At 44.7% G+C, this 26,823-nt stretch overlaps 1 protein-coding gene across 1 annotated transcript; it reads left to right on the top strand.

Moving 5' to 3' along the window:
- The first annotated feature begins 3,645 nt into the window (after nt 1-3,645).
- On the top strand, nt 3,646-5,365 carry LOC115322446 (receptor expression-enhancing protein 6-like). The gene is made up of 2 exons (XM_029982802.2): nt 3,646-3,871; nt 5,101-5,365. The coding sequence occupies exons 1-2, from the start codon at nt 3,656-3,658 to the stop codon at nt 5,275-5,277; spliced, it is 393 nt and encodes a 130-aa protein (XP_029838662.2). The 5' UTR covers nt 3,646-3,655; the 3' UTR covers nt 5,278-5,365.
- The last annotated feature ends 21,458 nt before the right edge of the window (nt 5,366-26,823 follow it).

Raw genomic sequence — 26,823 nt, 5'->3', positions numbered from 1 at the left:
TTCCCGACGCAGCTTGGTAGTCCCGCAGTTCCGAGACGAACATCGCAACTGACTTTCTATCTGCGTACCCCGAAAAAACCGGAACGCTAAGCGAGAGCCTTAGGAAGTCCCTGGGGGGCGTACTTCCAGCAGGAGTGGGTCTTGAGCTCATCATCTGCTCTCGTTGTATGTTAAGAAGCATGGTCATGGCCACTCTTAGTTCTGCTAGACCACCCTCTAATGATGCGTCTACCGGGACTGAGACTGCAGGCTTAGCGTCTGGTTTTATGTCACTGGCGGCGTTATCCGCGAGTGCACCGAGCGTCAAAAGGTCGTCCTCACTCACGTTTCTGTCGGCGTCCTCTGTAGACGGCATCGTGTTGTAGTGGAGACTTGCGCAGGTCGATGAACGTGGGCTTCCGAAGAAACGCCCCCTCAACTTTGGGCAAACTCAGGAACGCAAAATTGACTATGTAAAACGTAAGAACGAACCCAGTTTGCTGCCATCCTCCCAGACGAGCAGCATATCACGTCTGGGCGCCAGTGTGGGATTTCCCTTGCTGCTACCCGTCTCGGAGAATGACACAGCACACCGGTTCAACAACACGTAAACATTTAATAGGGAGTTTTCGTAGACCGCGCTACCCCCTCCGCTAAGCGTTCCGCAACGAAGAAGTCGCTACTGCGCCTGCGCGCCGATAGCCTTGACTGTGGAGTTCCCGCTATCGTAGCGGATTGCGGAGGGCCTTGCGGGACGGCGAAAACGATCTACGAAAACTCCCTAATGACCGCTATCGCCTGCGCCGCGATCCCAACAGCCCCCGCGCATCCGCTGCGACGGCCTTTTATCAGCGGCGGAGCGCCGCTCGCGTGGCCAGTTGCCCTTGGCCCCCTCGTGGCCAAGATGACCACTTATGATTGTCGGAGGGGCAGCCTGGGCCAACCGCTTGGAATCGCCAGGTTGCCCACAAAATATAAGACAGGGAGTGATCAAAGGTAAAACATACTTGGCTGGTCTAATCTGCATATCATCGGCATCAATGACTGCGTCAATTACCGGACGTAAAAGAAAAAAAAGAAAAGTCGCTGTTTTTAAACGTGACATTCTTACATGCGTCGCCGCTATAACTACGTCGAAATAAATTTACAATATAGTCATTAAATACATATGCTAAACATGTGCCAGTTAACTTGACGCCGGCAGAAGAAATGCCTTCTATGTCATTGGAGCGCTTACCACGCCTGACAATCTCATGTAAATTTTCCCACATAAGATCACTGCGGCCCACTGAAGATCTAAAAGATTCATAATGGTAACGCGTCCTTGCCTTTTTCAACTCTTTTGTTAGTTGATTACAATAATTTTTAAATGTCTCGATGTCAGTGGGATCCTTAGTCTTCGTAAATTTTTTATAGAGAGCGTTTTTAATATTTATTCTCTCGGGTAAGTCAACCGTTACCCAAGGTTTCCGAACCCGCTTTTTTACTTTAATTAATTTGAAAAATCTACACTGTAAAGGCTTTTAAAGCGCTCCAAAAACAAACTGTACGCCTCCATCGGGGTCTCCATTTTCGAAAACGTCATCCCAGTTTGGGTTAGTTACATTCTGCGCAAACCTCTCCAAACCGTCCGGCGTAATCACACTGGACTGACACTTGTTTCTTAATACAGCTGGTTTTAACACACACGAAAATAGGAAGATGATCGCCAAGATCATAACTTGTTACTCCAGAACTTACATTGCTTTCCTCGTAATTTGTAATGAACAAGTTGATCAACGTTTCTGAAGTAACGTTTTCACTAGTTGGTAAACTGATTATGATCCGACAACCATTCATGATTATTAAATTCTCTATTTCTCTTTTTTTTTTTAATTAAACACCATTATTTAGCATGCTCACGTTAAAATCACCACCACATATAAGGTTGAGCTTATTTTCATTTGATTACTCAAAAAGATGAGCTCAAAAATCCAAACAGGGAGTCAAAACGCCACTGGGAGGTCGATAAATGACAGGGACAATAGAGAGTTTTGGTAGATCGTTCCCATGACTCCGATAACGATACCCGATACTCCGCCACCGTCCCCCTTGCGCATGCATAGTATCGTTATCGGGGTTATCGGAGGTATCGGAACGATCTACTAAAACTCTATATTATCGTGCTTAGTTCGCAGGGACAAAGCTTCATAGTCCTTAGTGATTACGCAAAACGTAGGCAATAATTCACACTCAATGTTTCCCTTAATCAAAATTGACCCCCCCCCCCCCCCCCCCTCGGTTTTCAGTACGATTGAGAAAAAAAAATCGTATAACGGTAGCCTAAAAACGTCAGTATATTCCGTGTACCATGTCTCGGAAAACATGATGATGTCAAAATCAACGAATTCAGCAAAAAACAAATCCAAAGCCGATTCAAGCCGGACATGCTTCAACTCACACTGCTTCAACAGCACCGCGCGGCCGCGCGTGTGCAATTCAGCAGTCAAAAGAAGATGACGGTCACGGATGGCACGTGCTTTTACAACAACGACATGGCTGGACATGACGAACCATGGGGAGGATCGTGTGCACTGTGATCGTTTGCGGGTAGAAGGCTCCTGGCATCGTGACCACACGAGTGACTGGTCCAATACCCCAAGGTCTTGAGTGTGATGTCGTTGGAAGGCGAGCAGGGCTCTCCTTCGAAGGAGGCAGCCGGGACGCCATCATCGAGCCTTCCCGACAAAAAGATGTCTGCTAGGTTCGACAAATTCTTGCTGTGCCGCTTGATGTATCGCTTCCACTGCGCGTTGAAGGCACGCCTTACCGCAGACACTGTCTTGGGGAGATCACTGTCCGACCTTGAGACGGTCACAAGAGTACAAAGGTAAGCGAAAGGGACCTTGAAGAGCTGGCACATCCCTGCTTTCTTGCCGATGTTTGCGGACAAGATATCGCAAAATACGACCTTAAACAATATAAAACTTTTTTATGTTATTTAAAAGACATCCACTGGGATGTTGTCCATACATAGCTTGAACCAGTTACCATTGTGATGACCTTGCCGCTAAGCGCGTGCCTTCTGCAGGCTGCAGCAGACGTTCCACACCATCGAATTTGTTCATTCTTCTCGGCACCAGCGCCGATATGTTTTGGTGGCGCCCTCTTGCGGTTCCAATCCGTGACGTCACGACCAGGATTTGTGATTCGTCTCACAATGACGTCACGAGTTGTGACCCTAGCTACTTATCAACAGTTGCGATCCGCAAGTTCGACGGTACGTGTCTAAAAGCTTGTAGTAATTGCGTGCAATGTTTAGTCACAAAAAGGCCACCCATTACTAATGATTATTTTGTGTAATACTCTGTTCAAGTCCCCTGTTGCTGCTGGGTTCACGCTTATGGCAAGCTTATAACGCTTTTGCTAGAGGCTAAATTTCGGATAAACAAATAGAGCGTCGTTCTTGTACCAGGCGTGAACAACGAACTCAAATACTGGCGTCCGTTGAGCGCGTTGCTTTGATTTCACGGCGCTGATGCCCGCGCGGCGCGTGCGAAATTGCTTTATGCACGCGGTGCCCAACCTGAACTTGTTTGCCAACAGAATATTTTGGTGTATGTTGATGCCACACAGTATACAGTTCTTCCTATAACTTTTCTGTACACACTTTCACACGACGGTTTGCAGGGAATTCATGCTGTACGTCTTGCTGGTGCTGATGACGCTGTCGTTCTTGATCGGCGTTTTCGGAAGGCATATGAGCAACCTTCTGTGCGTCCCATATCCGACGGTTGTTTCCCTGATCTGCGTCGATTCCAACGTTAAACAGCGTTACGTCAAGTGGATTACGTACTGGATCATTTTTGGTTTTGTCAACTTGGCGGATATGATGTGCCCTGTGATGTCCAAGGTATGTTATGTTGGAGTGAGAAATGTGGCAGTCGGCGGGTTAAACAAGAGTGTGCGATATACCGTTACCACAAACACGACATATGCGCTTTTTTTTAAATTTTGTTATTATTAACGGGCACAAGTATTTTACCGCTTGTGTTAGTGCCCCGATGGAGGGTTCAGCGCCACGGTCTTTGAACAGCTGTTAACTAAACTGTAAAAAAAAAGGCGATTGTTTGTTGGTGCTGTCTGTGTCGCGCTACTTACAACAGCGGTATACATGCACAGGAACCGATTTCTATTCAGTTATTATAAGAAAACGCAATGTGACTGATAGCTTGGTTCAACAAGCACTTTGTATCATTCTTTTAAAAGCCTGACTAAATTCTGCTTATATTTTGGGGAAAATTATGGTTTTCTTTTGACATGGACAGTAGACCCTTTTCAAAAGTCGGTGTATCGAGCATAAAATAATGAATAAACAAAGTCAGCAATTTTTTTTAATCTCTTGTAAAGCCTATTAGTGATACTTTTACCTCTTTCACACAAATTACTGCTTTATTCTATGTTCCAGTCTGGTCATACCAAAAACGTAACCAGGAATTTTTTTTTTTTTTTTTGAGGGGGGGGGGGGGGGTGGTCTTGCTGTCCAATTCGCACTGTCATCTATTTAAAGGGCCATGTAATTATAAAATGTAAATGGCCATTTCCTACTCCGCCCACGATATGGGAAATACATGTCATTCCATCCAATGGCATATGCTTTGGGCATATTCCAGTCAAAGCATATAGAGTATACGCAGAACATATATCGTGCAGCATAAACATATATGGAGCCCCTTTTGCTCGCCGTATATGCTGTCAGCTTTGATTATGAATGGTACCGCTCATGCATCATACAAAAGGCCGTTTCGAGCGTGGCTGCAGACAGTTTTTGGTCGACCAATGGTGTAGTGTTTAGAGCGTTTACAAAAGCAGGTAAAAAACCCTGGGGGGGAACCTTCCAAAATGGCGTCAATCGTTAAAAAAACAGTTGTTGCAGCTGGCATGTAGTAATCTGGGAACATCGGCGTGAACAACACCAAATGGAACCGTCGGACAAGCAAGAAACACAGACAGTGTCTCCACACTGTCTGTTGTGCGGTGTATGAGGAGTGTGACCGAGGCTTTCGAGGTAGAGAACCACGAGCGTCATCTGAGAGCATCGCGTAAAGTAAGATTACCTGTTCTAATTGCTATCTCTTCCAGCTACTACCTCAGTTTCACCTGTGGAGAACGCTGTTTCTCGCCTGGTGTTTCTGTCCGTACGAGTGGAACGGCTGCCGGGTCGTTCGTGACGCCCTCTTCAGCAGCAGGAACATGAGGATCCTGAGGATCGGCTCCTACGTCGGCTACGAGGCATTCAGAGTTGTCACAGTACACTGATTGTTCACATAAACTCTAAGGATCTGCCAGCTGCAAAATGAATATAAAAGGGAGAAAGAGTGACAACACATGCTAGCTATGTGTAATACATATGTGTACTGTCTTTTTGCTCATCATGGTCAGGGGAAGCTCCCCAACCTCTTTCCACTAGCGGATGCTGTAGAGGAGGTCGCCTCCTCTCTAACGCGTTCGCACTGCTAATGGGTATGGTTGGTCGTTCCTAAATAGCGTATATATGTATTCACCCCAGTCAGTAGGATAACCATTCGCCAATTGTCCACCACTCAAATAAGTTTTTTTTTATTCATTTAAACTAGATTGCTTTGACTCGCACATGTCAGCCGTTGCAAAAGTGGTTACATATGGGTGCTTTCATCTCAAATCGGGCAGGCTAAAAGGGTCTAATTTTTAATTTTCACGAAAAAAATATATGTTTTGGGGGAATTTCTCAAATGAAGGAGGGCGCAAACCGCATGTTCTCCAGATTTTTTGTTCTCGAGTTACGAGCCGTAGAAGCCGCAGTGGCAAAAACTATTGTTTTTGCCTGCCGTCGCAGGTCGCGTGTTTGACACCCTCGGCTGGCGCTAGTCTTTTTCCTACACCCTTTTAACTTTTCCCCCTCATTAATAGGCATTACAAAAATACCTTGACGTATTCAAAAATTTTTAGGAATTTAATTGTTTTCTAAAAAAAAAACATGCCAAACTCGTCACTCCCGTTGCTTTTTGGCCAACTTCGACAGGTCATTACTTTGTACTTAAGGCTGCGGTCCCACGGCAGCCATCTTGAACAAGGCGTTAGTTCAACCAATAGATGGCGACACGCACCCGTGGGGTGGCCGAAACATTGGTTCACAGTGGGATGGCTCGAGTATACCATCACGTTCCCCTCGTGGCTTTGCTCGCGCCGCTGCCAGCTGTGCTCAGCTGAAAGCAAACGCATGTATGCGAGAATATCAGGCTGGGTATCGGTTCGGCGGTTGTAACGGGCTTTCGCAATAAACCTTACCAAGAAGGAATCAAATGTTGATTGACGTGTCAATATTCTATCAATGAAAATTTCCTCTGCAGGAATGCACGCTCAGTAGACTCAATCTTCCAAGACACCGTGGAAGCGGACGTCTAGTAAACGGCTTCGCGATTTACGGTACTTGCCTCACCATTTTAATGATGACTAAAATAACATCACGAATTATTGTGTTTCACGGGGTCCGGAAGATGCTGTAAAGGTTTTTGGGAACATTATAGTTCCCAGAAACTTTCTAGAAAGACTCGGAAGTCTTCCTTGAGTCCAACGCCATCATGAACAGTAACTAAAAACGATCCACTATTCAGTCGGTGGGTGGCGAAACGTATCCGCATCTGCGGAATCATGGTCGATGCGTACTCCAAGTGGCTGGAAGTTTACACGATGCCTGCCACGACGTCCAAACACGTCATTGACATTCTACGGTCTCTTTAACCTACTTTTGCCCCACCGAAAATACTTTTCTCTGATAACGCGCCAAAATCTTTCTTCAAATAAAATAAACAAGTTTTTGAAGAAAAAAAAAAAAAAACCGGCATCAGGCATTACATTAGTGCACCATACCATCCTGCAACTAACGGGCAAGCGAAACAGATGGTGTGCGAAACGAAAAAAAAAAAGCCCTTTTGAAGCTTACGGAAGAAGCAGTTCAGTGAAGAATCGCCAGGTTCTTGTTCCAGCAGCACGCGACGGTCTCATATTACACGGTAAAAACACCCGCCGAAGCATTATTCGGCGGACGAAGAGTCACACCCCTTGATCTCATGATACTATGGCCTACGAACGAAGATCGAGAGATTCCCCGATCGGGAGTAATGGCAGTTTATTCGGTCGGACAACTTGTCTACGTGAAGAATTTCAGCGGAAGTCGGGCTTTCCATGCAAAACTTGAGTAGAAAAGGCTCTATGTTGGTTGACCAGAAGCTGTCATCCCTCTGAATACGTTGGATATCAATGCCCTTGAGCGTAAATATAACGAAATCACAAAACTCTCTTTGTGTATTGTGTAACTGCCCCTGTATTTGATAGCAGAAGATATGGTGGTGATTCGGACCTTTCACACCAGGCTCCTTTTTCTTTGTTTTCGCCTCATACTCCTTTGCGGTTCAAGTATGCTTCAAGAATCTTTTGGAACGGGGAAACTTTACGTCAACGAGGCCATTTGTTTCAAGTAGTCAATCAGGGAATACTGCTAGAAATCCGTCCCTTATATTAACGAACAAGCCGCATTCTGCAGAGTGCAGTTTTCATGCTCCACGTACAGTTGTAAAGCAGCATCCTCATTGATTCTACCATATTCTGTTGCGGGTGAAGAAAGCCTTTGGGTACACGATACTTGAAACAAGTCTGGCACTGTACGTTGTGGTTCGACACCCACTAATGTCGTCGTCCTTATAGAGCCTCATCATTTAATCATTACCCCGTCACCTCATATTGCTGTTCATCAAGAGTAAGTACAATAGGCTACCGCCATATTACAATCCAAGAATTGAAAAATTGAATCATTCAGTCCTTCAAGAAATTTATTATTTATATAATGTTATTACGTTACATTACCTCGAGACGATCGACGTTCATCGTCGATCTTCAAATACTTATACCTGTATATAAATTAGACGCAGAAGGAGGGGGGGGGGGGGGGGTCGGTGGCCGAGTGCATGGTCTAGCGCACACCAGCTCGGAGCACTTGGAGCGAAAGCTCGTGCTGCAGAACCCACCCCGCCCCTGCCCGTTTCGATCTGGATGAGCATCGTACCGGCGTGCGGTCGCGTATCACTACTGCCTGGTGCACGTTAGAGACCCCAGGTTTGCGGTTGTACCGCACTGGCTAAATTGCTCATCTACAGCTGAGACACCAGACGCCCACTAAGGCAGACTAACTTCCGGCTGTATAAACATACACACAACAATTTGCAATTAGACGCATAATAACAAAGAACACAGCGTGCCGCCTCTTTTCTTTAGATGCCTTTTTTAAACCAGCGAAAGCTCGCGCGTTCTCTCTTTAGAGACGGTTGGAACGGTCGCACATAAAACCCGCGTTTCTCTTACCCGGCCGCTTCCTCCTCTCATTATGTGTAGTTGGACTAAATAAGCTATAATAATGGTGTATTATTCATATTTACTTTCAGTTTCAGTCAGGGAAAAGGAGTTTCGCGGGAACTAGAGCCAATAAATGAGCTGCCTTTAGAGTATCGGCACTCTCTTCCCCGACAGTGTTGTGAACGCCACCATTTTGGTGCTTGTGCAGAGCAGGCGCAACTGCCGATCGTCATGATTCAAAAGTGCGACATCCTCAGCATTGGATTCGGTGTTTGTAAGCTCATGTAATGTTGCTTTGCTTTGTCGCAAACTGTTTAATGTGGAGGACGGAAAAGCGTTTCTTGTGATTTCAGGTAAAGCTTCAAAATAACTGGCAACCATGATTTTAAGCCACAATATGGCCAAGTGACGCTACTCTGAAGCGTAGCTTATTTAATGACACTATTCATACTCTTGTTCAAGAGGCTTTTAATACCTGGAGGGGCCGTGATGTAACAGTAAGCCCCATAAATTCCACAAGCCACTACCTTTTTGACACCTGCCTCTTCCTCATTGTTCCCGCTTGTGCCAGTAAATTAGCTACAGTTCAGAGTAACGACACTTGGTCATATTGTGGCTTAAAATCATGGTTGCCAGTTATCTGAAGCTTTATCTAAAATCACAGGAAACGCTTTTCCGTCCCTCACAAATGTTTAAACAGCACGCAACAGAGCATTGCAATATTGCATCAGCTTCCTAGCACCGCATCTAATGCTGAGGAAGTCGTACTTTTGGATCATGACGATCGGCAGTTGCGTTTGCTCTGAACAAGACCCAAAATGGCGGCGCCCAAAACAATTTTAGGGAACGGACAGCCGACACTTTAAAACTCATTTAGTGACTCTAGACATGAAGTGAACTCGGGTGTATTCTTTTCCTCTTCGTCTTTATTGTTTATTGATTTCAATCATATCGAATCATGAACACATTATATCACGCTACGCTTGTATAATTATTTGTCTTAGATTTATTAACTTGACCCAGTACTTAAACCATTCATTTATCGATAGTAAATCTTGCAATATATTTTTTAAATGTGAAGGTAAAAAGACACGGAGATTGATGATGATACAGACGCCAACGCCGCCCTCGGAAATTTTTGGAACATTAGAAATCAGCAGTTTGTCTGCCATCCGCCAGGTAGCGCAACAAAACACCCAAACAGTTTTTAATTGTTTTTAAAATTAGCTAAGCTCTACACCTATTAAAAAACCAAAGCAAGATCATTGGGAAAATTTAATACATCGCAATGTATATCTATTCCAAACAATAAATGTTATTAGATGCCAATAAATCTGTTTGATGTCCAAAAGAGGTATGCGTCAAAAATAGGTAAGATTGAAGGGCTCATGGAGCTTTATGACTTTGAAAAGGAAAAAAAAAGCCATCGTCCACCTCTTGGGCAACCATTGTAGCTCTAAATGTTATAAAAGATTTTATCAAAGTTTAATTACTTCCTCGGCGGCATTTGAAGTACCATGACTCGAAGCACAAAAAAGTGCTACGTTTGATATAAAATATCTAAACACAAAAATGTTACAGAACATTAAATTTTTTTTTGCATATTACCAATTATAAGTACTACATCTGTAGCTAATTTCATTGTCCTAGCGCTTGTCATTAAAAACATATTTGTGCTGAATATTGTCTATTTTTGGGCAATATTTGGAGGGATGAAAAAAACAAAGTAGTGCAAATACCAAAAAAGTGTATCGTTATATTCTGCTCCGACATCATCTTAACAAAACTGCTATATTGGAACCGTGTTATCTTTGGTGGATCGTTCATAAAACATGAACTAGCGGAGCAAGTGAGGGTCCGCGCCATCATATTCGCAACGCTACAAATGCGCATGAACAGTAAAAACCAACAGATACATAATATCAAATGAAAAAGGATTGCATTGCCTTTCGAATGACATCAATCCCACAAAACAGTATTTAAAAGGAGATGAGTAATGACCAATCAAAACGTACCTAAACTGCCACATTCAGTGGGACCGTGGCCTTAAGGTAAATTTTCTTTGGCTCTACAGAAAGCCCAAAGCAAGCCCATTATAGATATAATAATATCATTATGATCTGTCGACTAGTTGCTCCGCTACCTTCACGTAAAAGTTGTAAGAAATAACAAATGTTGAAAGTTTGAGGTCAATTTTCTCAAAAACCTCATTTTTGTAAATTTTTATTTTTTCAATTATTTTAGACATATTAGTCAATTACAAGAGAAATCAGTCTAGAAATGTAATATGTTGGTTGTATGTCCTCTGTTTGAGCCGCAATCGCGTGAAATGTGTGAACATTTGTTATTTTTCACAACGTTTACATGAAGGTAGCGGAGCGGCTACTCAGCAGATCATAATGATATTACTATATCTATACTAGGCATGCTTAGGGCTTTCTATAGAGCTAAAGAAATAAAATGTACCTTAAGGACAGATAAAGTAATGACCTGTCAAAGTTGACCAAACATCGACCTGAGTGACGAGTTTGACTTTTTTTTTAGAAAACAATCAAACTTTTAGAAATTTTTGAATACGTCAAGGTATCTTTATAGTATTTATTAAATGAGGGGGAAAGTTAGAAAGGTGTAGAAAAAACACTAGCACCAGCAGAGGAGCACCAGCAGAGGGTGTCAAACACGCGACCCGCGACGGCAGGCAAAAACACTAGTTTCTGTCACTGCGTCTTCTACGCTTCGTAACTGAAGAACAAAAAATCTGGGGAACATGCGGTTTGCGGCCTCCTTCATTTAAGAAATTCCCCCAAAACACTTTTTTTTTTTTTTCGTGAAAATTAAAAATTAGACCCTTTTAGTCTGCCCGATTTGAGATGAAACTGAGTCCAATTTTTAATTTTCACGAAAAAAATATATGTTATACGCAGCGTGTCGAACCTAAAAAAATACGGGTTCGGTTACGGTTCAGGTTCAGGTAAATTTATTTTGTTCCGGTTCAGTTCCGGTTCGATTAATTCGATCCGCGAACCGGTTCGCGAACCGGTTCGGGGCGCTGAACCGGTTCGCGAACCGGTTCGGAAATTATAAAGGACAAATTTCAACATCAAAATAAATTACAACTAAAACATCTGAAATCAGCACATACGAAACGGGATACATCGTACTGTAAGGCTCAGGGATTTCTATTAGGAATGGTTTCTTTATGTGCACTCAAAGGTTACCTCACCGACGTTTACGCATTCGGACTTAATTGGATCGGACGCAGTAGCTGTAAAATCCGCGACCTCCTTACAAGCCCACTTACAAGTAGAACTCGCTAACTATCCCGCCACCTCGGCGTGTAAGCAATTGAAGGAACAGTGGGGAGAAAATACAGCTTTCTTTATTTGAACTAGCCTTCGGTAACTCAAATTAGATAAATAATAATAATAATAATAATAATAATAATAATAATAATAAATATTTATTTTCAAGTGCCCCAAAACAACCAACAGGTCTTTTCTTTGGTACACGTAATAAATGAGGAATTAAAAAAACAGACACATGGCAAAAATACACAAACGTTACAAATTGGCAACAAGCACTTTCATTTTCATCGCGAACACCCGAGAGTCGCTAAATATATCCACTTCAGCATTGTTGATGCGGTTAAGAAGCAGTTGGCAGCGTGATAAAGGCGAGAGATCACAGACAGTATTAATGTAAAAAGTACTATGATTTCTAGTGGGTCGGGAGGGAACATGTAAACTAACATCACTTAAAAGCGAGCCACAATCAGATACACCGTTTACTAACTTATGAAACAAGACTAAGTCACGTTCCGCTCTTCTATCGGACAAGTTTGTCAACGAAACTTTTTTAAGAAGAAATTCATAATCAAAATAGAAGCGACGATGAGAGTATCGATCATACACAATGCGTATTAACCTCTCCTGTACATTCTCAATGTTCAATGCCTGAGTTTTATTTAACGCATTCCAAGCTACTGAAGCAAATTCAAGTCTAGACCTGACTAGGGCACAAAATAACCGAACCAAGGAAGCCGGGTTATTAAAGTGCTTCGTAATACGAGATATAACACCAAGCATTCTTGTTGCACTGCCAACGACAAATGACACATGGGCAGTAAACGTTAGAACATTATCAAGGTATACACCAAGGTCTTTTATGACAGAAAGACGTTTGATAGGCATCCCCTCTAAAACATAATCGCAGTCTATTATGGTGTGACGCCTTGAGAAAGATACGACTTTGTTTTCAATGGATTCAGAGATAAGTTATTCGCTGTACACCAAATAGCAATCTGTGAAACATCATGCTGTAGAGCGTTGCAGTCGACAGAAGAGTGAATATTCATAAAAAGCTTGATGTCATCGGCAAACAACACAATTTGAGCGTTATCAACATATGACGGCAAGTCGTTGATGAATATCAAAAACAACAACGGGCCAAGGATGGAGCCTTGAGGGACACCAGATGTGGAAAAGAAGTGGTCGGAATGACTGTTATCTACACGAACTGAGTTCCGTCGAGATGACAAATAAATACGGAACCAGTTACATAGCTCTGGGCAACAACCATATGACGATAATTTGTGTAACAGCAATTCATGGTTTACTTTATCGAAGGCTTTAGACATGTCAAAAAAGATACAATCAACTTGTCCTTTGTTTGTAACAACAGGGGCAGAGTAATTTAAGAAAGAGCAAAGATTTGTTTCAACCGAACGTCCCTTCAAGAAACCATGCTGACACTCTACAAACTTATGCCGAAAATAAAAAAGAATCCGGGAATACATAACCCGTTCAAAAATTTTAGAAAATCCAGATAGCAAAGATATTGGGCGGTAGTTGCTTTTCACAGAGCTGTCACCTTTTTTCAAAACTGGTACAACAACCGCGTTTTTCCAAAGGGAGGGAAAAAGACCAGATATTGTAGTGAATGCGCAGGCGAACTGGTGGAAATTAACCATTCTGATGTTAGCCTGAGACTGAGGCGGGAAAAGCGGAAGTTTCAAAGTAGAAGAAAAGAAACGTATCCTCGACTGTTCCTTTTTCTTCTACTTTGAAACTTCCTCTTTTCCTGCCTCAGTCTCAGGCTAACATCAGCATGGTCAAATTAGACCCATCATTAAACAAGATACGGAATATGAAAAACACTTCACCGAACGCAACGCCAGAAGGACGTAATAGGATAAATATTAAAATAGAAGAGTTCGCTGTCTCACAAATATGTTAGCTTCTAAGTGCCTATACGAAATTGGATGTATTATTATCAAACTCCACAGCCTTTTCTTTTCTCATTCCGATGGAAGCAAGCTTCAAGAACTTGCGCGTTCTAGAAACGTGTTATGAAATGAGCACACAGCAGCATTTAGGATTAACGAGATTGTAGGAAAATAAAATCCCGTGACGCGATTTTTTTTTTTTTTTTTTTGCACAGCTTTTTAATTTTCTTTCTTCTGTGCAAGCCGCGACCAGCGCAATACTGGTTCCTATGTCAAGATTCATGGATGCAGCGTTTGTCAAGATTCATGGATGCAGCGTTTGTCAAGATTCATGGATGCAGCGTTTATATTCCTAAGACTGAGTGGAGAAGAAAAATATGTAAGCGAGGTGTGTAAGGAGGACAGCGATAATTCCCAAGGGTTGTTTTGAACTGGGGGAGACGAGGAGAAACGGACTTGGGAGCCGGACTCTACCCAAGACTTCTGATTAAACCAACCTACTAAACAACACGTCGTCATGTCGCTAACAGAGATTAGGGTCGGTAACTACCATCAGGCCATCTGTGATCGGAGCACCCGGCGGGAGGAACCTATCTCCGTCTTGCGGCCATAGCTGTGTGCACGACTGCTGAGCGCGTGCTGACGGCGACCAAGCTTCCACAGTCCTTCAGCACCATCAAGATTGTCGGTCTTAGCAGCCTATTAATGTAAGCTCGTTCTGGGCATGTGCTCTAAGGGGAAGGAAGAGGACGACGAAGCGCTTGATCTGTAAGACTTGCTTTTCTTACCTCCGCCGAGAGCTATTCGCAGCGCCCAAATTAAGGGACCTTCGCGCCCGAAAGGGCATCATGGACCAACGAGGGCCTCCCGTCACCCTCCGACCGCCAATGTTTGACCCGGGAGGGACGACTTCAGTGATGTTCGAACATGGTGTCATGAACAGCGCGCTAAGCCTATCACCTGAAATGGGAGACACAAACACTCGAGCTGCCAATACAGAGACAACCACGGCCACATCGGGCCCAATAACGGAAGGCATCCAGAACATGCCGACCCAAGAAACCGTTTGCAAATTGGGCCAAATAGAAGTTGACAGGGAAGATGGCACAGGTCAGCTGCAGGGGACCCAGTCCGCCGGCCTTCAGACCCACCAAAGATTACCACCGCCGGAGGTGAGCCAACTTTTTCAAGTTCTGGCAGGAGTGATTGAACGCCAACCGGCAATCCTGGAAGCTCTGCAACAATTTGTTGCTCGATTTGTGCCGCTACCACAAGAAGTCCGGAATGACCCGCCCCAGCATAAACAGAGAGACCCAAGGCAGTACCCACGGTCTAAACGAAATAACGATAGGTCACGGTCGCCCATGAGACCAACTACTGGGGACCGCGAGGCAGAGTCCTATCAAGGAGTACAACAAATGGAAGATGATGGCCGCTTCCCATCGGCAAACCCGAAGCCACAAGAAGACGGCTGGGCTTCTCAAGCTGGCGCGTCGACGTACAGCACGTCCCAAGGACCCACGCCGGGTCAATCCGTACCATCGGTACCGCTAACTGCGACGTCGGTCTCCCAGACAGACGACGACCAAGAATGGCCGCTCCCAGGCGCTTCCTCGCAGATAAGAAAACGAAGCCCACAAGCAACGGAAAAAGACGACAAATCTACACCGGGGCCGCTTCCGGTACAAACTGTGGTGCTTCGCTCCGTGGGAAAGAAAGAAGTTGGTGCATTCACTGGAAAAGAAATCCGCGATGCAATCCAGCATGCCGGCATCCACGCTCAAGCGGACTACAGCGTCCACCGGAATGAGGAAGCGAATGCCTTGTCCATCACCACCAGGGACCCTAACATCACCGCAAAGCTCATGACAATAAAGGAAATCCGCAAGGGGGACGAAGACAGCACATTCCAACCATACAAGGCCCTCGCCGGAAACGAGTGCCGCGGTGTTGTGTACCTACGTGGTCAGGGTAATGAGGTGTCTCCTGCACAACTTCTGGAGGATATCGTGTGCAGAACCCAGAAGGTGGTAGCAGCGCGCCCCTTGGGGAAGAAGGGCAACGTGATACTCGTGACATTTCAGGGCAAAACTTGTCCTAAACGGGTGGCGTACATGCACGAGGTTCTCGCCGTTCGTGAGTACCGCCCGAGACCGCTAGTCTGCTTTCAATGCCATGCAATTGGCCACAAAATGGACGTGTGCCCACGGAAAGGTCAGCGCTGTGGAACGTGTGGCTCCCAGCACGATGGTATGGAGGAGTGCACGAAAGATCCAAAGTGCGCAAACTGTGATGGGGCCCACGTGGCCACGAGCAATGAATGTCCAAAGCGCGCAATCCCACCGCGGCGCACCCCGAAGAAAACTACGAGAACGGAGGAAAGAAGCAAAAAGCCCAAGCCTCTACCACCTGCAGCTGTACCGGTGAGCCAAGATGCCGGCGTGTCGTATGCAGCAGTGACAATGGGAGCATTCCAACCCACTTCATTATTGACGCATCCACCCCAACAGATGGACATGCCGACGCAGATCCTACAGCTTCAATACGCGGGATTTGCGCGAGTTGAAAAACAGCTGTCCGAGCTCACGGCGGCTATCCACAAACTCATAGGCACTCGCAGTGACGGATAATAATTCTCATACACATACAAACACCCGAGGGGCAAAACACATCCACAAGCGCAACAAGCTTCGAGTGAACCCGCAACCATGGATCCTGCAATGGAACTGCGGTGGCTTACAACAGAAAATTCATAAATTCAAAACGCGTCTGTCAATACTTAACAACAAGGCACCTGACGTTATTCTTCTTCAGGAGGCTAACGTCAGGAATCTTAAAATTAGGGGATACAACACTTACATTAACCCCAGTATACAAAGACAGACATCAAATTTCGGTATTGTAGTTACACTTATAAAGAAAAAGCACAAGCAGGCAAAATTGAATTCCGAGGCGTCATGTTCTGATGACCGCGAAGTCGTCTCCACGCGGGTCAAGTTTGGAGACACACCCATCAACATACATAACACATACATAAGACCGTGCGGGGACTCGAACGAGGTCAATTGGATAAAGGGCTTGGTAGAACAGAACAAGCATACCATCCTAGCTGGAGACTTCAACGCCCGACATACCGCGTGGGGATACCCGAACAAAAACGCCAGGGGAAAGCACATCAAGAGAGCATGCCTCGCAGCTGGGCTTCATCTATGCAACGACCCTGACACTCCAACACGGCTGGCCCAAGTCGCCAGCCAAAAAGACACGTCTCCCGACCTCACTTGGGCCTCTCCACGTCTACAGGTGCAATGGCAAGTCCAGACTGATCCATGGGGCAGTGACCACCTCCCCATATGCATAAAGCTCCCCATCAGCTCCTCGCCCAGGCGTCGAGTCACTTTCACAAAGTGGGACAACTTCCGCACCGCAATGAGCCGTCTTGCCAACGTCCCATTCGCAGACCGGATTCAGCGAGCCCTTCGGGAGTCCCGTACGGAATACAACGTCAAGGAAGACACACCACCTCCCGACTTGCACCTGATCAAGCTGTGGGACAGGAGACTGGAGGCTCTGCAGCGCTACAGAGCCAGGAGATCCCTCCGGAATAAGATCTGCCTAAATCGCACGACAGCAAAGGCCAAAAAATACACAATCGAGCTCCGCCGCACTATCTGGCGTAGCCTGTGCGACTCCTTTAACGAACGGACAGGCTACCGCAAGCTGTGGCAAGCCTACAAAGGGCTTGCCGGGAAAACAAAAATGTGCAACACCGGAAGCAATCTAGCGCTCAGCCTTGACATCACGGAAGAGCACCTTGCGGAAGAGGCAGGCGATTGTTTCTTCCCCCAATAGCCCGAGCCACCCGCCGCCGAAGTCTACGCCCGGGAAACCATCGTGCACGAACAGCCGGCGGACGCCCTTTTCACGCTCGCAGAACTCCTGGACGCTCTTGGCGCGGCACGAGCAAAGTCGGCACCTGGACCAGACCGTGTAACCATCACCGCGCTCCGGAACCTTCCACAAGATGCCATGAAAGAGCTCCTTGACACATTCAACACCATTTGGGTGAACGGTGAACTCCCATCCGACTGGAAGGGGTCTACAGTGATCCCTATCCCAAAGCCCGGCAAGACACCACACGCGGTGGCTAACCTCCGCCCGATCTCCTTGACGTCCAACCTTTGTAAAGTTTTAGAACGCATGGTCACAACACGCCTGGCATGGATTCTTGAATCGACGGGTGCTTTCCATCCCATGCAAACGGGCTTCAGACCTCACCTTTCGGCACAAGACAGCCTGTTCATGATACATCATGATCTCTACCAGCGCCGGCTTTTTAAAAGCCAACCGCGTACACTCGTGGCCATTGACCTACACTGTAAAAAATTTTCACCCCATTTTACGGGCAAAAGTTGCTGGTTCAATATTGCCGGTATGGTTTGCCGTAATCTAGAAACGGGACTGTCTGTAAAAACAAGGCATATAATTTCGTAAAATGACGGAACGTCCGTAGCTCACTTTACAGACAGTTATCCGTTTTCCATTTTACGGACAAAAGTTGCTGGTTCAATATTGCCGGTATGGTTTGCCGTAATCTAGAAACTGGACCGTCCGTAAAAACAAGGCATATAATTTCGTAGAACGACGGAACGTCTGTAGCCCACATTACGGACAGGTATCCGTAGGAAATGTGAAAGCTATTTGCACTAAATACCGAAGGACTATACCTTTCCGCCTTATAAGGCCAAAGCCTCGGGCCATCCGTACCACGTGCACCTCCGATACATCATGCGACTCACCTGGCAGAGCTCTAGATCTGCCAGGGGTGTCACCTGACGTATCGGAGGTGCAGGACTGGTGCGGATGACTCGTAGCTTTGGGCTTATATATTTCGGAAAGGTATAGTCCTTCGTTATTTAGTGCGGACAGCTTTCACATTTCATATGGATAGCTGTCCATAATGTGGGCTACAGACATTTCGCCATTCTATAAAATTATATGCCTTGTTTTTACGGAGAGTCCAGTTCAAAAAGACGTAAAGGTCAAGTGCTTTATTATTTAGTGCAAAAAGCTTCCATATTCAAGCAAGCCTAAGTCACATGAAGCTTTTGGGGTAGATTGGTATGGAGAGTTCATAGCTCCGTCATTTAATAAATGAACTTGAATAATCTTTCATCCTCAGCCAAAAAGTTCATGTTTTGCAAAAGAAAAAGAGCACGCAACCTGTACTTCTCAATGCCATGATTTTGTTTGTGTGAGCTCAGCTGTTCCTATAGATGACAGCTCAACAAAACGAACCAATTAAGAAGTTTCGCCACAATACCTTTATTGGAAGAAGGCATGCCTTGCTTTAACTTTGGAGAAAATTTACATTAGAGTTGTCCTTGTGCTGGCCATTTAGATGCCCCTCCATGCTTGTGCTTGAAGTTGTCATTCAATTGAAGACCTCCTCGGTATCTTCATGGTGCATGTAAGAGCAGCTTGAAATAAAGAGCAGAAGAGGATTTGCATTCAAACACAATCGCAACAAATTGTATATGACATGCACGGTTAAAGTAAGTGAGCAACGTGCTTACCAACTAGCCTAGCTCCAACTAAACATGACATATAAAATAACCCCCCCCATAAATGGAACCAAAGTAAAAAGTTGCATTGATTTGAATACCGAACATATCAAGTGCTTGAGAAATAAAACTAGCCAATTAAAATCGCACAACTATTCAGTGATATTAAGCACATTGGATTGAGCCAGATCTCCCTTAGTATATACAGTAGGCTCGTGATAATTCAAACTCGGATATTTAATACTTCTGGTTAAGTCAAACAAATTTCAAAACTTTGGTTGACTTGCTATGTTTTCAATGTATTCATAAGCCGCTTAACTCGAACAATGTTTTCGTGCATACTTTTTGTTCTCGCAGCACCGTTGAGCGCACTTCTTTCGGAGCACCGGTGCACTGCGGAGAAGCAACACCCGTGGAGCTTGCTTCCGCTGGTGTTGCTTTTCCGCAGTGCACCGGTGCTTGGTAAGAAGTTTGTTTAACGGGGTTAAAGCAAAGCAGAACCGTGTATAAACTGTCTTACTAAAAGAGTGCGAGAGATAAAAGGGGAAAGGACTACCGGCGCTTTCTCCCTTGCTGGAGCGTTAAAGACAGTGAAAACCCCAGGTGAGAGGCTTTGCCGGTGTTCGGTGTAAGCATTGCCCGAACTTCGTTCGTGTTTTGTTCTCTGTTTTAAACTCCCAAACTTAATTAGAGCCACGGGCTTGGATGGCAACAGTCCCCCGGTCATCAAGGCACCGTTGCTCAGTTATACGGTGCACGAATAACGACAGAAAGCACTGAATACTGTCCGAGAGCCTGTGTAGCTTGCACGAAATCCGGCAAGGCGAGTGCGACTGCAGTGTCTTTAAGCTCCATCGCTTTCCACATGACCCCGATTTCCGGCAGTAGTGGCTTGCGTCCCTAAATCAAAAAGACTTTTCCCCAACGCCATCCTCTCGACTGTGCTCGGAACATTTTGTGAATGGAGTGGGCATCACATTCAACGCTGTACCGTCGATGAACACGGGGTGCGCTCGCAAGGTGTGTGCAAGTTTTCTCCTGATATTTGCTTTCAGCTTGTAACATTTTGGAACTGAATTTATTTTAATATAGATATTTCGAAGTGGTGACATTGACTCAATTTTATTATCTACAGCACTTAGTTGAAGGCTGATTTTCGTCGCCAGGTGTGGCTAGCGATTGTCAAAAAGTTAGTTCTGTTGCTTTGCCTGAATCGTAATCTCCTGTGCAATACCAGAGAGCCATGAGCCCATGCTGACCGTCACAATGCGACTAGATTCTTCTTATTTTCAAAATTAGTACATAATGTAGCTGGAAAGAAACCTTCAATTTCTGTTGCTTAAAGTTGAAACATGCTCATGCATCACTGTTTATAAACATAGAAACATGCTCATGCATCACTGTTTATAAACATAGAAACATGCTCATGCATCGGTGTTTATAAACGTTTTATTTGAGGATCCCATGCCAACGAGTGTGTCTTTTGTCGAGAACTGAAAACAGCAAAGTCGAGATGGGCCTTTTGCCGGAGCGAGTCGGTCAATGATTCAACGATTCGAAATTGATGCACGAGCATATTTCAACTTTCAGCAACAGAAATTGAAGGCTTCTTCCCGGCTACATTATGTACCGTATTTATTCGAATATAGGTCGACCTTTTTTTTCCGGAAATGTTGTCAAAAATTAAGGGTCGACCTATAATCGTGACCAAAGAATTTCGACCTAATTCGCGACCAAAATTTGAAACCCTACCGAGGGTATGGAGCTATCAATCACCTAACCGGCATCGCGGTAGAGCCGCGCGGCTTCTTGTTTCAAAAAGCTTTTGATGCACAAAAACAACCGAACAGCAGCAGCCGACAGCCCGTGCCCGCTACGGCTCTCGCGCACATTCCGCGGGCGTTGAGTTTCGCCATCTTGCCTGTAACGTTCCCCTCGCTGGGCAAGGGGGAAGGGGAGGGAGAGGAACGCGATGCGCCATGCACTTTGCCCTCCTATGCGCTCCATTCCTCTCTCCCTCGCAAACGCGCAAACAAAAACAAACAAACAAAAAAAAGAAAAAGAAAACGGAGCTACTTTAGTTTGTTTTTTTCGGCGGGTCGCGTGTCACTCACGGGGCTCGCAGCGTTGCTCGTGTCTTTGTGTTTGATCTTTCGTCGCTCGCCCGTCTCCACCTTCTTTCGTTTCTTCCTGTCGTCATCCATTTTACACCGGTGTCAGTGAGGTATTGTTGCCGATTTGCGAGGATGTCTACCAAGCTGACGAAGCTTTTTTGACATCGCCCTGTGATTTAGCTGAGAGTGCTGTAAATAAAGGTTTGTTTCTTTTGCCCTAACTTTCCCCTGTTCCTTAAAAAAAAGAAAAGAAAGGTCGACCTATATTTGAATTATTTTTTTTTTATTCTCGGTGGGCTCAATAAATAGGGGTCGACCTATTTTCGTGGTCGACCTATTTTCGGGTAAATACGGTACTAACTTTTAAAATAAGAAGAATCTAGTCGCACTGTGACGGTCAACATGGGTTCATGGCTCTCTGGTATTGCTCAGGAGATCGTGATTCAGGAAAACCAATAGAACAAGCTTTTCGACAATTTTCAGCCACACCCGGCGGCGGAAATGAGCCTTCAACTCAGCGTTGTGGTTAATAAAATTGAGTCATTGTCAACACTTTGAAATATCAATATTAAGATAAATTCAGTTAGAAAATGTTAAAAGCTGAAGCAGCAATTATCTCGAGAAAACTTGCATGCACCTTGCGAGCGTACCCCATGTTCATCGACGGTACAGCGTTAAGTTCGGTGTGCGCTCCATTCACAAAATGCTACGAGCACGGTCGAGAGGGTGACGTTGAAGAAAAGTCTTTTCAGTTTACGGAAGCAAACCACTGCCACCGGAGATTGGGGTCATGTAGAAACAGCCGCACTCACCTTGCCAAATTCCGTGCAAGATACATAGGTCCTCAAACAGTATTCAACGCTTTCTGTCGTTATTCGTGTACCCTAAAACCGAGCAATGGTGTCACGATGACCGATGGACTGTCGCCATCGATGCCCGTTGCTCAAATTAAGTTTGGGAAATTAGAACAGAGAAAAAAGCGCAAACGAAGTTAGGCCAATGCAGATGCCTAACACCGGGACACAAATAGAGGGCTTGACAAGATCTCTTGGCCAACCAGAAGCCGAAAAGAATCTCCTAGCCGTGGTAGTGAGAAACAGTTTTAATAAGTGCATAAGGGTTAAATGCAGTACCTCTTCATGGTTATGGTGCACAAAATGTTTCCATTATGGTTATGCAAGAAGATGTAAGAAACGATTGTGCCACTTGATTTCTGTTTTGCTCAAGCAAAGTCAAATCACTTCCATGGAAGATTCCCGGCGCTCGGATTATGTCAATCGTTCTGTTGGTCGTGCATGCTTTTTATATCTTCTATATCTTTATGTATCTTCCACCATGATGTTGCATGACCGTGATCAAAACATCATGTGCACCATATTTCCAGTCACCGAGAGTTACCACGACGCACTTATTAATTTTGCTTTTCGCAACCACCACCAGGGTATTATGCGCAGCTTCTGGTTGACCATATTTGCATTTCTGAAAATGCTCTGGAACATGCCCGGCCCACCTTTGGCCCATGGTGCTTCCTTATTTGCCTCGTATACATTCCAACGAATGGTTAAACTCTCCCTATATACGTCTCTGAAGCAGAGGAGACATGAGCGACAAAAAGGGGTGCTGCACTGCAGTTTCAACAGCAACTTGCGTGGACGCTGTGATGTGGAGGCGTGGCTTTACGTCACAGCATTCACACAAGTACAGGGTGATTCAAGGAGAGGCCAGGCTCTTTGAATCGATTGCAAAATTCGGTTTCTCAACCTATCGCGCTGCGACTTTGTGCAGCGTTGCCCACAGATGGTGCATTTTTTTTTGTAAAATTTGCAAAGAGCAAACTTACCCGAGAAAAAAGTAAAGAAAGAAAAAGGCTTAGCTCCTATAGAAACACAGCGAAGCCACCGGTCTTCAAACAACACGATACTGTTTCGCATGGGAAACAAGAGATGGCGCAAGCTGTCGCGACGCCAACTGCCACCAACCAACCAGCAGACGACGCTGAGAGCCGGCGTCTTTAGCAGACAAGGAACTGCAGTTCCTTGTTGTTACAGCGCCTGTTTTTGTTTCTGCGAATGTCGCCGCCTGCGGAACGCGCACCGCTTTTGAGTCGAAAAGATTGTCTGCAAAAGACGCCCGCTCTCGGCGCCGTATGCTCGTTTGTTGGCGGCGTTCATTGCGCCATCTCTTGTCTCCCGTGCGAAACGGCGCCGTGTTGTTTGAAGACCGGTGGCTTCGCTGCGTTTCCATAGGAGCTAACCCTTTTTCTTTCTTTACTTTTTCCTCAGGTAAGTTCGCTCTTTGCAAAGTTTACAAAAAAAATGCACCATCTGTGGGCAAAGCTGCACAAAGTCGTAGCGCGATAGGTTAAGAAACCGAATTTTGCGGTCGATTTAAAGAGCCAGGCCTTTCCTTGCATCACCCTGTATAAGAGACAACATTTTTGCTGGTTGAACAAAATTTTGTTTTGAGGTGTCATGCGCTGTCTAAACAGTCCCCGATAAACAACATTTTTGAGGGTTGAATAAACTTGTGTCATAAATTTTACCAATGTTTCATGACTGGCATACCTGCTTATTAAAGTCAAATTTGGGGGTTTTACGTGCCAAACCTACGAGGGCATCTGGCACGCCCCAGCGGAGGACTGAGGATTAATTTGGACCACCTGGGGATCTTTTGACGTGCAACCGAAAGCTCGGTTACACAGCGCCTTCTCCACAATAAGCCCCCGTCAGATCGCGGGCGCATACCTGCTTATTATTAGTAGGCCTATGTAGAGGAAATCATCAGATATCTGTTTTGCGTGTGCAGCCATCCATGTAGCAAATCATAATTTATCTTCCAACATATTTGATGAACTGATAACTCGAGCTTTTGACAATTCATGCAAAATTCGTGGCTTCCTGGAATTTGAATTAATGAGAGTTTACTGTATGTCACATTCAAATTAATAGCTTAGCTTCTTGGGCTTAATGTAAACTGGAACCGGCTAGTGCAACTAAGTCAAAGTAGCAGTAAAAAGAAGCTGAAGCACTTTTTAAGAAATCTGAGTTAAGGGTGGACTTCCATAGCATTTTGTCCCATGAATTCAGCGATCGCACTAAACTTGGGCGAAAGTCAACGTAAACTGCATTTATTTTTCAAAAATATGTGCAGTGATTGCAGCAGGGCATGCAGTGAGTCTCTCTTCCACCTGTAATCTGTCCAAAGCGTCGTGACGTCATTGGTGGCATCCCCAAGTCAGCCGATTGGTGAACAAGGGTTATCGGACCCTGCCAATGACGTCACTTTTGCTAGTTTTTCTTTTCACCGTTCTAGCGCTCTGCTTTGTTCGGTGTGCTGCAACATGCAAAGCTACGCTGAAATTTTAATGAATGATTATGACACTCCTACTAACAAGATCAAAAGAAAACTTAAGGCACCATTTTTAAGATGTCCACATTCTAACTTTTTTTTTTTTTTTTTTTGTAATTCAAGGATTTTTTAGTTTTTCTTTAAACAGGGTGCCTATAAAGTACTTCATTAACCTGAAATAGCCGCCTCGGTGGCTCCGAGGCGAGAGCACTGGCCTACGGATCCCCATGTGGCGGGTTCGAATCCCGGCCGAGGAGCCCGCAATCTGACGGAGGCTTATTGCGGAGAAGGCGCCATGTAATCAAGCTTTCGGTCGCACGTCAAAAGATCCCCAGCTGGTCCAGATTAATCCTCAGTCCTCTGCTGGGGCGTGCCAGATGCCAGTCGTTGGTTTGGCACGTAAAACCCCCAAATTTGACTTTTTAACCTGAAATACTATACCCGTTTTCACCTCAAGAACCGTAGTAAAACAAGATTTTCCACACTAGTGTTAAATTAGAACAATGAGAGCAAAGTTGTTTTATTAAGAGGTGCTCACCTGATATGCATCTGTGGAATCAGGCATTGACTAGCGATGACTTATTCCCCCCAAACTGAAGAGTTGGAAGAGACAAAAGATACTGCTAAAAATCAGCAACACTTCTGATGTGCAAACTTTACTGTTCAAGGCTGCTATTAGCAGTTTACGTGCTGGTGCTCAATCAAGACAATTAGAGAAAAGTTGTTTCTTTAAAGTAAAAACATTATTTAAAATTGGAAGTGACTTTTACCTTCAAAGTGCTATAACGCATGAAATGAAGTATTTAAAAGGTAGTCGTCTTTTTTTTTTTGTTCATTTTATTTTAAACTGAATGTGTGTATAGGCCACACGACGCCAAATCACGCGACATCAATTTTTCTGCCAAATTTAGTGGGAAAGCCGAATTGGTGCAAAGGTCACGTAACATAAATCGCTCTGCTAAATTTAGCGGGAACCTTACTTTGTCTCTAGGTCACATGACGTCAGATCACGCAATATAAATTTTTCTGCCAAATTTGGTGGGGAAACTGAAGTGGTGTATAGGTTCCGTGAAATCAATTTTTCCGCTAAATCTAGCAGGTAACCTGAATTTGTCTGTAGGTCACATGACGTCAGATCATGTGAAATCAATTTTCCCACCAAATTTAGCAGGGGAACTGAATTGGTGCATAGGTCAGATGACATCAATTTTTCCGCTAAGTTTAGAGGGAAAACTGAATTGCTGCATAGTTCACGTGACATCCATTTTTCCGCTAAATTTATCAGAGAGCTTGAAATTGTCTGTAGGTCCTGTGACATCAATTTTCTGCTAAATTTAGAGAGGAAACTGAACTTGTGCAGAGGTCACGCAACAAAAATGTCCCCACTAAATTTAGCGGCAAAGCGCACGGACGGATGGACAACATTTTGGGATTGGAGGGCAACGTTAAAAAGCACCTCATGTTTAAGAGAAAAAAAAAAAAAGCCGCTCACCTGATGGGCTTTTCTGGAAACAGGCTTTGACTAGCAATAAATTATTGCCTCGGGAATGAAGTGCTGCTTCAGTAATGGTTCCTGCACAAACAATTCAAGTGTAAGAACACAAGCCCCAAAATTTTCTTGCCATCCTCCTCCCCCTACTTTTTTGTGCATCTAATTAATTTCATCCCTTGGCAAATCCTAAAGATTTCGAAGTGCTTATCCTACGTCTTTCTCTTAGAGCCTAGTTCATGTTGCAGAAACTTGGCTGAGTGGATTAGCTGGAGCATTCATTGTTCATCGAGACACTTTTTCTTTCACCCCATCCTGTTCTTGAAAGCGGAAACTCCTCTCCCTTGACCACGGTCATTAAGGACTTTTTACAGATCATACACAGGAGGTTGGCATTGCCAAGACAAACTCATGTCTTTACTTTGAGCATGGAATAAATGTATGTCTGATCTACGGAAAGTTCCTGTTATACCAAGGCTCGTACTATTCCGTTGTCAAAGGAGCAGGCATTGTTTATAAAAACTTCCTTTCATTACATTGTTTCAGAGAACAATTGTTCTTTTTTTAATAGGGATCAATTAATCATATCAGAACAATTGTCAAATAATGGCAGATTGACGCGATGGATTGAATCGCAATTTTCATCCGTGGACCGTTTGTCACGTTACCATCATGTCGGCTATTCCTCCGATTTGCACCTCGTCAGCAGACGCCCAGACTTAAGGGCAAAGTGCCCTT

This window comes from Ixodes scapularis, unplaced genomic scaffold (genome assembly GCF_016920785.2).
Source record: "Ixodes scapularis isolate PalLabHiFi unplaced genomic scaffold, ASM1692078v2 PGA_scaffold12__126_contigs__length_90152505, whole genome shotgun sequence".
NCBI classification, from domain to species: domain Eukaryota; kingdom Metazoa; phylum Arthropoda; class Arachnida; order Ixodida; family Ixodidae; genus Ixodes; species Ixodes scapularis.
This window is presented reverse-complemented; position numbering and strand designations above follow the sequence as displayed.